This window comes from Oreochromis aureus, linkage group 5, assembly GCF_013358895.1.
Source record: "Oreochromis aureus strain Israel breed Guangdong linkage group 5, ZZ_aureus, whole genome shotgun sequence".
NCBI lineage: Eukaryota > Metazoa > Chordata > Actinopteri > Cichliformes > Cichlidae > Oreochromis > Oreochromis aureus.
The window spans coordinates 28,920,748-28,933,641 of NC_052946.1; the positions used below are offsets into that span (position 1 = coordinate 28,920,748).

General features: G+C 38.4%; 1 protein-coding gene across 6 annotated transcripts in view; it reads left to right on the top strand.

Moving 5' to 3' along the window:
- Positions 1 to 12,894, top strand: part of ripor3 (RIPOR family member 3) — a 54,518-nt gene that overhangs the window by 29,067 nt on the left and 12,557 nt on the right. For 5 of the 6 annotated variants that reach the window (XR_005612994.1, XM_039611857.1, XM_039611859.1 and 2 more), the window contains 10 exons: positions 1,742 to 1,840; positions 5,524 to 5,679; positions 6,180 to 6,258; positions 6,358 to 6,381; positions 6,513 to 6,566; positions 6,918 to 7,067; positions 10,466 to 10,529; positions 10,676 to 10,719; positions 11,678 to 11,803; positions 12,033 to 12,178. Coding sequence is in view for 5 of the 6 variants with exons in the window: in XM_039611857.1 (XP_039467791.1) it covers positions 1,743 to 1,840; positions 5,524 to 5,679; positions 6,180 to 6,258; positions 6,358 to 6,381; positions 6,513 to 6,566; positions 6,918 to 7,067; positions 10,466 to 10,529; positions 10,676 to 10,719; positions 11,678 to 11,803; positions 12,033 to 12,178 (941 nt within the window). In the remaining variant the exon portion in view is untranslated. Of the gene's footprint in view, positions 1 to 461; positions 661 to 1,741; positions 1,841 to 5,523; positions 5,680 to 6,179; positions 6,259 to 6,357; positions 6,382 to 6,512; positions 6,567 to 6,917; positions 7,068 to 10,465; positions 10,530 to 10,675; positions 10,720 to 11,677; positions 11,804 to 12,032; positions 12,179 to 12,894 lie in introns of those variants that run through there. The other variant, XM_031731476.2, reaches the window with a different exon arrangement.

Sequence of the window (12,894 nt, forward strand, 5' to 3'; positions counted from 1 at the left end):
CAGATTACTGGTGAATTGGTGCCAAAGTACCAAACTAATAAAGCACTAGAATTTTTTTTACTCACCAAAACTGAAGCACAATGTGGATGGTCTGTACCACACAGCAAGCCATAATATTTGTCAGATATTCCACTAAAAATGCTTAAAAAGTCACCAAACTTACACACACAGTTAAGAGGTGCAGCTCAAACACTCAGAGGCTTTGTAGCTTGGTCCAGAACACCTGTCAATCAACATGTCCACACCCCTAAATGAACAGAAACAAAGCCTTTCCTGTATCAGGGTATAAATATGCTTTTTATGCCTTTGGAGCCAGTCACAAGTGGCCATTAGAGGAACTGTAAATGTGACCACTGCAGTGTTGGCTTCGTTTTTCAGCTCTGCAGGCTGCTGTTTGGTGTATATGTCCACTGACTGGGTTCATTAGCAAAGTTGCTGCAGCTGAGCAAAGGGAATGAGAGTGAAGCTCATGCAAACACAAAAACTGAATGAACACTTTCCTCATCATAACCAGTTTAAAATCATTTTAAACTTTAACGACAGATTGAGACAGTTGAAAGAGGAAAAGATACTTTTTATGCTTTTTATACATTTTTGGTCATCCTTTTATTCTGTCTACTATAGAAGCAGACATTTCTATAGCAGATAGTGGAAAAACAGGTACGTTTATGTCATTTAATTGTTTAACTATTATATTAGACCACCTCTCACAAAAACAAGAAGACAAAATACTTTATAAAACACACAGAAAATAAGATTGTTATTTATAAGCCAAGTAAAAAACTGAATGTTTTTATACCCATATTTAAGCCAGCAGGACTTTAAGCACTGATTCACAGTGATTCAAGCAAAACATTGTTGCACTGGATGACTAAAACTAATTTTTCTGTCAGGAGCGCAAAAAAACCCAAACTAATTTGGCATTTTAACCAAAACAAAATTATTGTTTTATTGTTTTTTTTCTGCTTTTTTTCATAAAACATTGCATGTAAAATGTACTAATGTTAATTTTGCGCCATTGTGGCATAAACCTTATACTGAATGGTGCACACTGTAAATTTCAGAGTTATTGATTTTATTTCCATTTTCTGAGATTGTTCAACTTGAATCTACAGTGTGTGGGCGAGCCAACAGACCAACGCTGCCATACTCAGAGTGTAGTGAATATATAAGCATCCTCCATCTGCAGTTTGTGCACATATTTGTGGGTCCGGTTCAAGATGTTCTTTTGTTAATTTGTCCCAGAGATGTCGGTGCTCTGTTTCCTGTTTTGGATTGTCTGAGAGTAGGGGTGGTCTTGTTGATTTAAATGTTCGCGTGAGTGACTGTGGAAATAAAGAACATCAATTTAAAATAAACAAAGAAAAAGGAGGAAATATTTCTTTTTAATTCAGGTGACTAAAGATATACAATTTTTTGGCTTTAACAGATGCTACACATCCAATTACTAATATAAAGAGTAAACGTTGAAAGATCCTTTCTCAAGCAAAAGTCTGTTTGGTCTCAGCTCTTGTCGCTTGTTTGGTTTGATCGTGTTTTTAATCATTTCTGTTGTAATTCTACTGGTCCAACATTAGTATGGTTGATTTCTTGTATCGTAGACCTTATGTGATTGTTTTTGTGACTCACCATTATTTGGGATTAACTTGGAAATATGAAGTGGTAATATTTGAGGCTTTGGGATATCTTTTGTTAGCACGTGTCTCCTCATTGGCTAAAACACCTCTTATTTACTCTGCAGGATGTCAGTGAAGCTGCGATTTGACTCCCCTTCAGATGGAGGCCTGATCCACAGAAGCCGCTCTTTCACTGGATTCTCTTCTCTGACTGGTCGACAAAGGTGAATGACACTTTTCTATTGTTTCAACCAATAAGAAAGAAATCTGTGTAATAACGACTAACACTGGTTTACAGTTAAGTCTTAAAGAAACAACTAATAAGAACTAATTGGGTCCTGTTATCTAAGTGGATCTTCCAAAGCATGTCCAAAACATTCGCTCACTCTTGGATATTTATGCCAGTTTTAAAGAAGTTTGCAACTCTTTATTTAACAAAAGAAAAGGTTTTTGGTAAGATATCAGAAATGCTCCCTTTTCTCTCATCTGGCTGCAGGGGTGTGTCTGTCTGGGTTTGACTGGCAGGGAACAAGTCAATAAATGTGTGGTGTAGCTACACATCATGGGCAGACAGTGTGTAATTAGTGTTATTTTTTTAAAGAGCGAAGACCACAGAGGCGTCTAAACTCTGTTAAGTGTCATGTAGAGGTATTGGTGCTGCTAAATGTGCTGTAGCTATAAAGTACAAGTGTTAGGATTTAACTACTGAACTGGCGAACTCTAAAGCAGAATACTGGGAGAATCACACTGTTTAGCAGGAAGGTCAAAAGATGCAGTGACAGATCAAGGAAGTAGCTGGGCATCAGAAGAAAGACTATGTGGAGCACAGGGAGAAAACGGGGTGAGGCTGGCAGAGAAGGCAATCTGGTGAGGGGTGGGTGGGAGAGCTGGTGTTTGAATGCGGCAAGCGATTAGTCGATTGTCTTCAGGTGTGTCTGCAGCGCCAGTAGAAAGCCACAACTGTTGAAAGGAAGCACAGATGTAAGAATAGAGATGGGAAAATTGAGGGAAGGGTGTGGTTACAGAGACGACAACAGACAGGACGTGCAAGTGGATGCTACAGGTGCACATTTTGTGAATGTTACGAGTAGTTTGGCCACTTTAACCAGCTCTGGTTTGTGCCTCGTCTTTATTAGCATGCGTTGAGCTCATCAGTGTAAGCGTTTATTTGGTTTAACGATAAATAGCCAGCAATAAGGCAGCTTAAAGTGGCAAAGGACAACAAGTCTGTTTAAGGACTCGCTTGTTTTACTTTTGGTCTCTCTCTACCTCCCTGTTGGTCTTCTTGTCTCGTCCTCCTCTGGGAAGAGTCTCCGCATTTTCTTCCATGCCTGCAGCCAGCTCGTTTTCCCGGGAGATTTCATGTCAAGCAGCAGACAGAATTATAGAAACACCAGTGGTGCCATTATCAACATTCACTGTATCATTATAAATTGATGTAAAGAAATCCTCAGTCAGGGGGAAAAATCCTGACATTGCATTATGAAATAATGGTTTATCAATAAAATTTAGACATTCAGTGAGTTAAGTGAGTGTGCTGAAGATCACGTTAGGTAGAAAAAGTGTAAGAAACCAAGTGTCAGCAGTGTGAAGCCTGAGTTTTTCACTTGTACAGATACTGACTTTATTAAGTGAAACTTTGAGTCTGAATCTTTATAAAAGACAAACGTGCCACTGTCTAAAACAAAACAAACAGAAGTTTGTTGGGAGAAAAATGTCTGAGGAATTGTTTTGAGTCTTGTAGCTGTCAGGATAAATGGGAAGAAAAAGAATTGTAGCTTTTACAGATACAGATTTTACAGATATTAACTTTGATACTGTGATCATGTTATAAATCATAAATCATGTTGAACTGTTTTTCTCCATATACTAAAACAATGAATGAGAGAAAATAAAAAACCGTCATATTGTGTGGAGGGAATTCCCTTCACCCTCAGACAAGTCTGTTCTCGGCTGATGGGCAGGCAGTGAAAGCACCACAGACTTTCAGATGTTATTTGCGAGTGCAAGAAGACAGAGTGATAAACACCCAGATGAAAACTGTCAGTCCCCCGAGAGAGGCCGAGAACAAAATGTTGTGTTAAAAAAAAAAAGCAAGCAGCATTCCACTTCTGTGTGTGTGGATGTTTATACTCTAAACACACAACACAAACATCCACACATTTTTCCATCCTAAACACACATCCCCTATCCGATTCTCCATAAATCTGTTTTTTATTCGCCATAGCGCACAGCAAACGTATCAAATGTTTAAATTGAGAAATTGGACCGTAAAAAAAATAGCCATGTTCACCGCTGTGTAGCATCCCCTCTTCTTTTAACAACAGTCTATAAATGTGTGGGAACTGAGACCAGCTGGTGGAGAGGAATGGTGCCCATCTGGTCTGATAGATGTTTCTTTCTGCTCAACACTGGTGGATCTGTTCTCAGTTCGTGAAAAGTCTAGACTGCAGGCAGGCCAGTTCAGCACCTAGGATCATCTTCTGCAGAGTCATGCTGTTTGTTGGGCTGTACGCAGTTTGTTTGCGATTGTCTTCCTGAAGCATGGAAAGCCTGCCTGAAAGATGTCGGCTGGATGGGAGCATATGTTCATTTCTGAATTATGGATTAAACCTTGATTCTTTTTTTTCTTCCAGTCATTATGTTGTAGATTTGCTGCTGTACTTTTGGTCATTGTCCTGTTGCATGGCCCTGTTTCAGCTAAGCTTTAGCCTGAGACAAATGGCCCCTCATTTGACTCTGAAATAGTTTAATATACAGAGGACTTGGCTGTCAACTTTGAGACTGTAATATGAGCAGGTCCTCTGCCTGGAAAACAAGTCAAAACCATCCACTGTCCATCACTGTGCCTGATTGTTAGTATGAAGCGGTTGCGCTGATATGCTGTATTTGGTTTTTGCTAATCATGGTGCTGTGGATTATGGCCAAACATCTCTTTTAGTCACATCTATCCAAAGAACATTGATCCTGATGTCTCTGTGATTGGTTCGGATGCAGCTTTGCAAAGCTATGTTAACCTAGCGCTTCCCTGAGCATTGCACGGTCTGACTTTGGGGTGAATTTACTGGGACATCCATTCCTGGGAGCTGTCTCAAATGTTTTCTTTCTCACAGCAGAATGATGAACCTCAAAGTTTTTGGAAATAGACTTCATCCTTTTCCAAACTGATGGACTGAAACAGTTGCTTCTTATTTAAGATCAGTGTTGATCTATCCTGCCTGGCATTGCATTCACTCACACTTGGATCACTACTTAACCTCCTAATTCCTATGCAACCTGTAAGGGTGTCCTTTTTCACACACTGCTGCGTCCATTTTGGCTAAGTTTTTGTTAAATAAATAATGACAAGGTGTAATATGTCATGCTTTAAGGCTTGTATTTACATAATTCTAAGCCCGGCTAAGATTACTATTTATTATGTCCTGATATGTAAAAACCTTAGACTTGAAAGTGAGTGTTTTCTTGTTACCATGTTCATGGTCATGCACAAACTTGACATTTTATTTATTGCACAGACAGTCCTGAATCATATGGACCACATCTGAGTGTGTGGAGTTTCCTTCTTATCAGACAAAAAACAGGTGGTAAACCTACACTGGTCCAGACTTTTTGCTGGAGGGCCTCATAACACAGTTCCACTAAAGGCTACCTGCTTGGGATCCACACCTAATGTGGATTGTAGGGGCTGGATTAGATTTGGGCCAAAGACAGGACTGTTAATATACAGGGAACTACATGGGGACAGGTTATACTAATGAACACAGTTGAAAATATAGAGGTAGGAATATATATATATAAAAAAAAAAAACTCCAACAAGCTCTTTGTTGATAATAATTTATGTAACTACAGATTCTGATTTACCCTGTAAAAATGTTATGACTATTCATTCACTTTCTCTGTTTTTAGAACGTCTTCTGTTCGTAACTCTCTTCGCGTCAAAGCCATGACAGGAAATAAAGCGAGCAGGGCGCCCGTCTCCCCCCGCAGAAGTTCAGGCGCTATCTGGTCTCTGCAGCCGGAGCAAGTCGACAGGGTTTTTCAGGCACTACGCAAAGGACTCAAGTATGTGTAGTACTACTGAACTTAAACAAGTATCCCACTAAACATTAAACTACAAGCAGGCAGTGAAGTACCCAGAAATTATCAGTGCTATAATACTAGACTAGTCCATGTCTCTGTAGTATTTTAGTGTTGCAGCTGGTCAGGGCGAGGCCTGTTTCCACCTCTTTACATTTAGTCACTTGAGTGGTTCCAAATCTGTGGTTTGACCCTTCAAAAGTCCACAAGATAAATAGGAGGCAGTCACATTTATGATTAATGATCCTTTAACAGAGTAAAATTGGTCAATTTTTGATATTTAGTTTAATTTTTGCAAAGAATATTTTATAATTTTAGATTTTTGTTTGACGCTGTCAGTAAATGTAGGTGTACTTTTCACATGTGTTGCTACATACAGTAGATGTTTGGTAGTCCCGACCTGGAATTTCTCAGCTGATATCTGGCAGGTAAAGTTTGTTCATCTTCATAAAATGTTACTTTTAATTGCGTGTTTCTCTCCTCAGGGACTACCTGGAGGGTCACCAAGCTGAGATGGACTTCCTGTCTTCACAGCAGAGAGAGACTAAAAGAAACTCGAGACTGGTGAGGAGGGGGAGAGGAAAAAAGTCTGTGTGTATAAAAGTGTGTGCGCCTGGTGATGACAACAGCACTGATCATAATGATACTTTTCTGTATTTTCAGGCCTTTCTTTATGATCTGGAGAAGGTAATCTGTTTTCATTTTTTTTCCTTTTAAGCAAGATCTTATTTTAAGTTATTTAATATGGATGGATAAGTGATAAGAAACGTTTCTCAAGGTTTGAAAATTCATCATGTTTTTTCTGTTTGCTTTTACAGGAGATCAGATCTTTGGAGAGATATATACGACGATTAGAATTTCAAATCAGTAAGGTAAAATTTTGGATTTTCGACTGGTTTTTCTCGGCTGTAGTTGAGGTTGATGAAAAATATACTCGAGCCTTTGTTTTGTAGAAAAGAGTCTAACTCCATGCAAGCCTGGTGATTATCTTTCTGTCAGTTTAACTTACCTTACTCAGATGTATTTTTATGGTATGAATTCACTAAACTATTACTCAAAAGCTTTTAAAAACAAACAGATGAGCCTCCCCCGTCGCAAAGGGAGACACTTTGTGCTGCACACTGATTAACCACCACTAATCCTTTATGTAAAAGAGGGAAAAAAAATGTTGATGATGATGTTTGTTGATGTTGTTACTCTTCATCTGTTCCGTGCCTCTGCAGGTAGAGGAGCTGTATGAGACATATTGTATTCAGTGGAGATTGTGTCAGGGAGCGGTCAACATGAAGAGAGCCTTTTCACTGTCCCCGTCCACCAGAGCCTCCAGAGAGAGTCTGCTGGAGCTCAACCGCAACCACAGACACAGCCTGCAGGTAGGATCAGTGATCAGTGACATTTTGGAAAAGTATTTTTGGAAAATCACATATGATCTTTGAAGCTTCTAAAAGTTCAAACTAGCTGGAGATGATGTTGCACAAAAAAGGGAATTCATGCCTCGTTTGTTTGTTTGTTTTGACAGTTGTCCATGTTGTAGGCACATTGTGTGTAGATTGGGAAACTGCTTTACACCAGATAATATTTATTCTTCCTCTCTGGCACCTTACTGTAGGTAGCAGTCTAGCTTACCGTGTGCCTTCAAACCTCCCAGAGAGAAGCTGTAGACTGTAGACTGGTTTTGAGACGTACTCACAGCCAAAGTGACAACCACATATCCATCATGTCCGAGGATCGCAGCGGCAAAATAAGCCTTTGAATGGTTTCCAAATCAAATATTCTGACATGTGAGTGATGGTACTGCAGTAATTTTTCTGGTTACGGCAGCAGGATAAGGACCATTAAAAGACAGCTGTAGACTCATTCATGCCCTCTCTCGATCTGTCTGTCTGTGGTTTCTCTTTTTCATGGATTCAGCTTCAAACATGTGCCCACATCTGCTTTTTCTCAACTCCTCACAAACTTTTCTTACTTTCCTGTGATCAGTTTTTTCTTTTCATCATTTCACCCTCAGAGTTTTTGATGTCACATCTTTTTTTTTTAACTCTCCTCTGGTCTTACACACACACACACACACACACAGACCCTTATATATGAATAGTGTGCTCATCATTTGTTTGTTCACATGGTTGCATGCATGCATATGTACTGTACAGCATGTACGTTGTTACTTCTCCTTCTATTTGACCTGCACTCAACAAAAGATGTTCAGAGTCTGAAGTTTCTTTAAAGTTAAACTCTCTGATCTCTGCTAAGAGGTTTTTCAGAACTGAACACTTGGATGAGAGGTGATAACTTAAAGCTCACCTTGATTTAATCCTAGAAAGCTTGAATGACCTCGTTTACTGAGAATCTTTTACACGAATGGTGGAGCTCTTAGGCATCCACTGATGTTCCAATAATCATCATCATCCACAATCTTACTCAAATGCGGGGGTATTATAGGAACAGATGCCTCATCAAAACAAAATTATTAAAGTAAAAATCATTCCCACTTCTGGGATGATTCACGACTTCTTGCGCTTAGGAGTCAATTTCAAAATACAGTTTGCACAATATGTAAATTTCTTGGGTTAAATGTTCTCATGTTCTCTTTGATAGTAGAGGCTGAGATAATAAATACAGTTTTCAGATGTAACAAGATACTTTACTGTAGATATTAAGGACACCACAGCATCACAAACCGTTTTACTGCATCTGCCATTGTGATTTTTACAGGTGAACAGAAGCGCCGTAGAAGAGGTTTCGGGGTTTTTTCTTTTTAATATCAGCAGCCACTTGAGAATTGTTCTTCTGCACACACAGGTTTCTACTGTCCTGGCATATAAGGTCTTGACAGAGTGATGAACATGCAACAGCAGAAAGACAGTGTTTTTAAGGATAAAGTCAACTTCCCATAGGAAAGATGTGTTTTATTACAATTACAAAAATCTGGGTGTTTGTCTTAAGATTAAGAAAACTGACTGAAGTTCAAGTGGATTGAAGGAGTTAAATGATAAACTTAAGCTGAAACTGCTTGTAATCAATGCTTGCATGCAGGTCACTGTTTTCTAAGAAGACCTTGTTTCCATAATAAAATAAGAGAGAAGTTATAGCTGTGTAACTTCACTTTTCAAGTCAAATCAAGAACTAAAAATTCCCGGCACAATACTAACTCTTAAATATCAGAAATGAATTACACAATGTAGAATTTTTTTTTTTTTTTTTTTTTTGCAATTCTAAAGAAGCCTCTTTGGTAGCGTAACACAATAGTAAATGAAATTAGTGAGATTGTGTAGGCATAAACATTTTACATTTTGGTTCTTGTTGTGTTTGGATTGTGGTGATTGGGGTTTTCCTTCATTTGATCAGCTTTTAAACATCCAAACATGCCCACCATGCAATCAGACAGACACATGAGAAACAATATGACCATAATTAATGGAGATCTGGTAAACGATCTGTTGCATGTTACTTGTAAATATGCTGGCCTCATTATTTAAAACTGACCATATTTAATATGGGCAGGCATGCATGTATATTAGGAACGATGTTATAAAGTCTTAACCACTGATAAATTGGCCACTTGGTCCTTAGTTTTGGTCTGTGCTGTGCGACCTCCTGCAATTTCAGCCCACACAGATGACAAAAGTCTGCTCGACACATGCTGCTTCATCTGCGCTCTTTGTGGTGAAGTCCAGTATAGCCAGAAAGTCAGCATTTAAATGCAAAAGCATAATAATCATTTAAAAGTTTCCATAGAGAGAGCCAGAATAAATCATTGAATGAGCGCACTGATGTTTACTGGGGTCACTGTTTCTTTTACATTTTGTTTCTTCCCTTTCAGTTCAATTATAGTTGTTGTTATTAATTAGACATAATTCATTGCTACTGTAACTGTGGTTAATAATTGATAAATGGAAGCTAGACAGATGGAGACACAGATGAGAATAAAATTTAATGTAATTATTATATTTATTTATATAAGAAAATTCATTTGCATGCATGCATGCCTACATTAAATTGTGTTTTTCATCATGTATTAAATATTGAGCTAGTGTTCGGCTCGCTTAAGCTCAGGAGAGCAGGTCCTCTACTAATCAGTAGTTTGATTCCTGGCTGCTCCAATCTGCAGCAAAAGTATCCCTGGGCAAGATACTGAACACCAAGTTGCTCTGTGATGCGTTCAATGGAGTGTGAAAAAGTGATTGAATGAATGGGTGTGAGTGAGCCATGTTGTATAAAACGCTTTGACTGCTCCAGTAGAACAGAAAAGTGCTGTACAAAAACCAGGTCATTTATGGTGTTCTGTTTGCATGTTGCAAAGTGTGTAAACTTTATTGAGATCTCTTTAAAAAGAATTGAAAAAAACAAAAGAAGTGAGACATTTTTACCTCTGGACAGATCGCCTGTGTTAGATGTTAAGAGTAAAAAGATACTGAGGATTACTGATGGTTATTTCTTAGTAAAGAAGTGCATAAACCTTTCCAAAGATTTTAAAGAGATTTGCTTTTGGCTTTTACTGCTGAAATAAATATTGGCTATCCTTAAAATGGTCGTTTCCAGTGCGCAGCTCTGGCTGTGAGCACAGTCAAACCTTCTGTTTGTGAGGAACAGCAAATCAAAAGGTAAGGCAGGGGGTGCTAAAACAGCTAGACCAGATTTCAGGGAGTGGATGACTGGGAAAGCTGAACCATAACCTGATGAACTGTGAATCATGCAATCTCCTGAGAAAATAGACAAAGAACTGTTAGAGAAGATCTTTTTTTTTTCTCTGTGTGTTTACACCTCTCTGCAGGACATGTCAACAATGGAAGGAGAGTTAGAAATCCTGCTCGGAGAGCTACACATCAAAATGAAGGGTGCGAACACACACACGCACACACCCACACACACACACACACATGCACACACACACACACACACGCTGCCTTGAGAGCCCCGAGCAATTTACAGGTTATCAGTGACACACTATCTCCCAGACATCTAACGTCTGCTTTCACTGCAGGTCTCATCGGCTTCGCTCGACTTTGTCCAGGAGACCAGTACGAGGTTGGATTTTTTTATTTAAAAACCAAGAATTTTCAGCATTTGCATGCAAATAACTTAATGTGCAGGACAAGTGAAAGAAACACCATCTACTGTCTCGTCCCTACAATCCAGCTTTTACTTTTTATGTTTTAAATGTACAGCTGAAAGTTCTTTTAGTGTTGATGATTATCATCAGCAGCCTGATTTAGATTTCTGAAAAATGTAAACAGATACATACATACATACATACATACATACATACATACATACATACATACATACATACATACATACATACATACAAGTGACTTAATGACGTTTTCTAAACTGCTCATATATTTCGTAAGTTAAATATATTTAGGCTTAAAAAGTATAACATTTATGAAGTAGACTAAGATAGAATTGAATCATTTTGAAATCTGAATCTCTGTCCTGAGAACACCAACCAACAATAATGTCAACATAATATTTCTTCTACAACGACTTCTGGGTTTCATCTAGAAATTTAACTTTGAAGTCCCCAAAAGTACCAAAAAAAACATTTTTAAAAAAACTTTATTTAAAAGATAATTAAAGGATGTTTTGACATTTTAAAAAAAACTTTATTCTCTGTATGAGTTCATTTATTTTTGCTGTGCAAAAGTTTAAGAAATTGAAAAAATAAAGCAAACATATTTTAAAAATAATGCCATGAAGACCTAATCAATTTAATCTGAAATGCAACAAATATCACTAAGGTTCTTTTTGTTTGTTTGTACTTTGTATTTGTATTTTTATTTGTACTTGTATTTAAATTAACATTTCAAACTATAATGTGCGAAATTTGTCATAAATCCTCCACATACTACCTGCACGGTCAGGAAAAAAAACAAAAACTGTGCACTGAACCTTTGGACTTTTAGACCAAAATTACTGACTTGGTTGGTGTTTTATGGTTTCTGGATGATGACGTCGTGTCTTAATGATGTCACATTGACAGGTGTTGGTACGACTGGGCCGCCAGCGATGGAAGATCAGAGGGAGGATTGAATCGGATGATAGTCAGTCATGGGATGAAGAGGAGATGGTCTTCCTCCCACACATTCACCACAACTTTGAGATAAAGGTAAGCGGACATGTCTGCAGGTTTACAGCAGTGTAAACACCTATTGCATATCTTTATTCAAGAAATTTGAATACTTCATCTTTTTTGTCCTTTTAGGAATTTTGCCGTTACAGTGACCTGTATTCCTTTGGGCTGTAATTTCTTTCCACTCTGTGTTTGTTTTACTGTTTGTGTAGAGGAAAAAAAACTTTCTGTGTGTATCTTTAACCAATGGCATCCTTTGTTTTAGGTGACGGAAGCAAAGGGTTTGAGCTGGCTGCTGGTTGGCACGGTAACGTGTGCAAGCGCAGACTTCTTTGTGGCAAGGCCTCAGGTGATGCTGGTGGACATCACAGAGTTGGGAACCATCAAACTGCAGCTGGAAGTGACCTGGAAGTACGAATGCAGACTTCTTACACACACACATGAAAACAGTGGGAATAACCAAAATTCCAAAAAGGAAATGAGAATAATTGGATGACAGATTGAGGGACTAGGTGTTGGCAGCTGTGTAAGAAATTTTAATCTGTAGCATTAAAAATATGAAAGTTTTAGCTGAACTTTTTTCCTGACCTCTCCATCATGACTCCACTTTTTGTCCTGCTGCTGGTGTAGATATCATGTTCCATGAGACACATGAATGATAAGTGCAGCTGGTCCACGCGACCGCATCAGAAACGTTACTTTTGTCAGTGAAAGGTTGAATGACGAGATAACAGATTTTACTACTGGATAACAAATCATGTTTTTTCCATTTATTTCTCAGAAACCGTAATTACTTTCTTTCTATCTTTCTTTTTTTTTTTTGAATTTCAGACTTTTTTTTAAAATAGTTACTTTTCCAGATGCTCACAGCTGTGGAACCAGAGAAAATATCAAATAGAACAAAGCAAGCAACAACAAATGATGTTACAGATTCACATCCACTCGTCCTGCTGAAGCTGTAGCTGCTGTTTTCTTCATTCTCAGCCTCAGTCTTTGCTGCACCTCTAACCTGAGCCAGCTGTTGCTGAGCAGCTGATTGAATACAGAATGAACATTTTACTCACACACACATACACAGTAACACACGCACACGCACTCCGCTGTGCCCTTGCACCATGACAAATCAC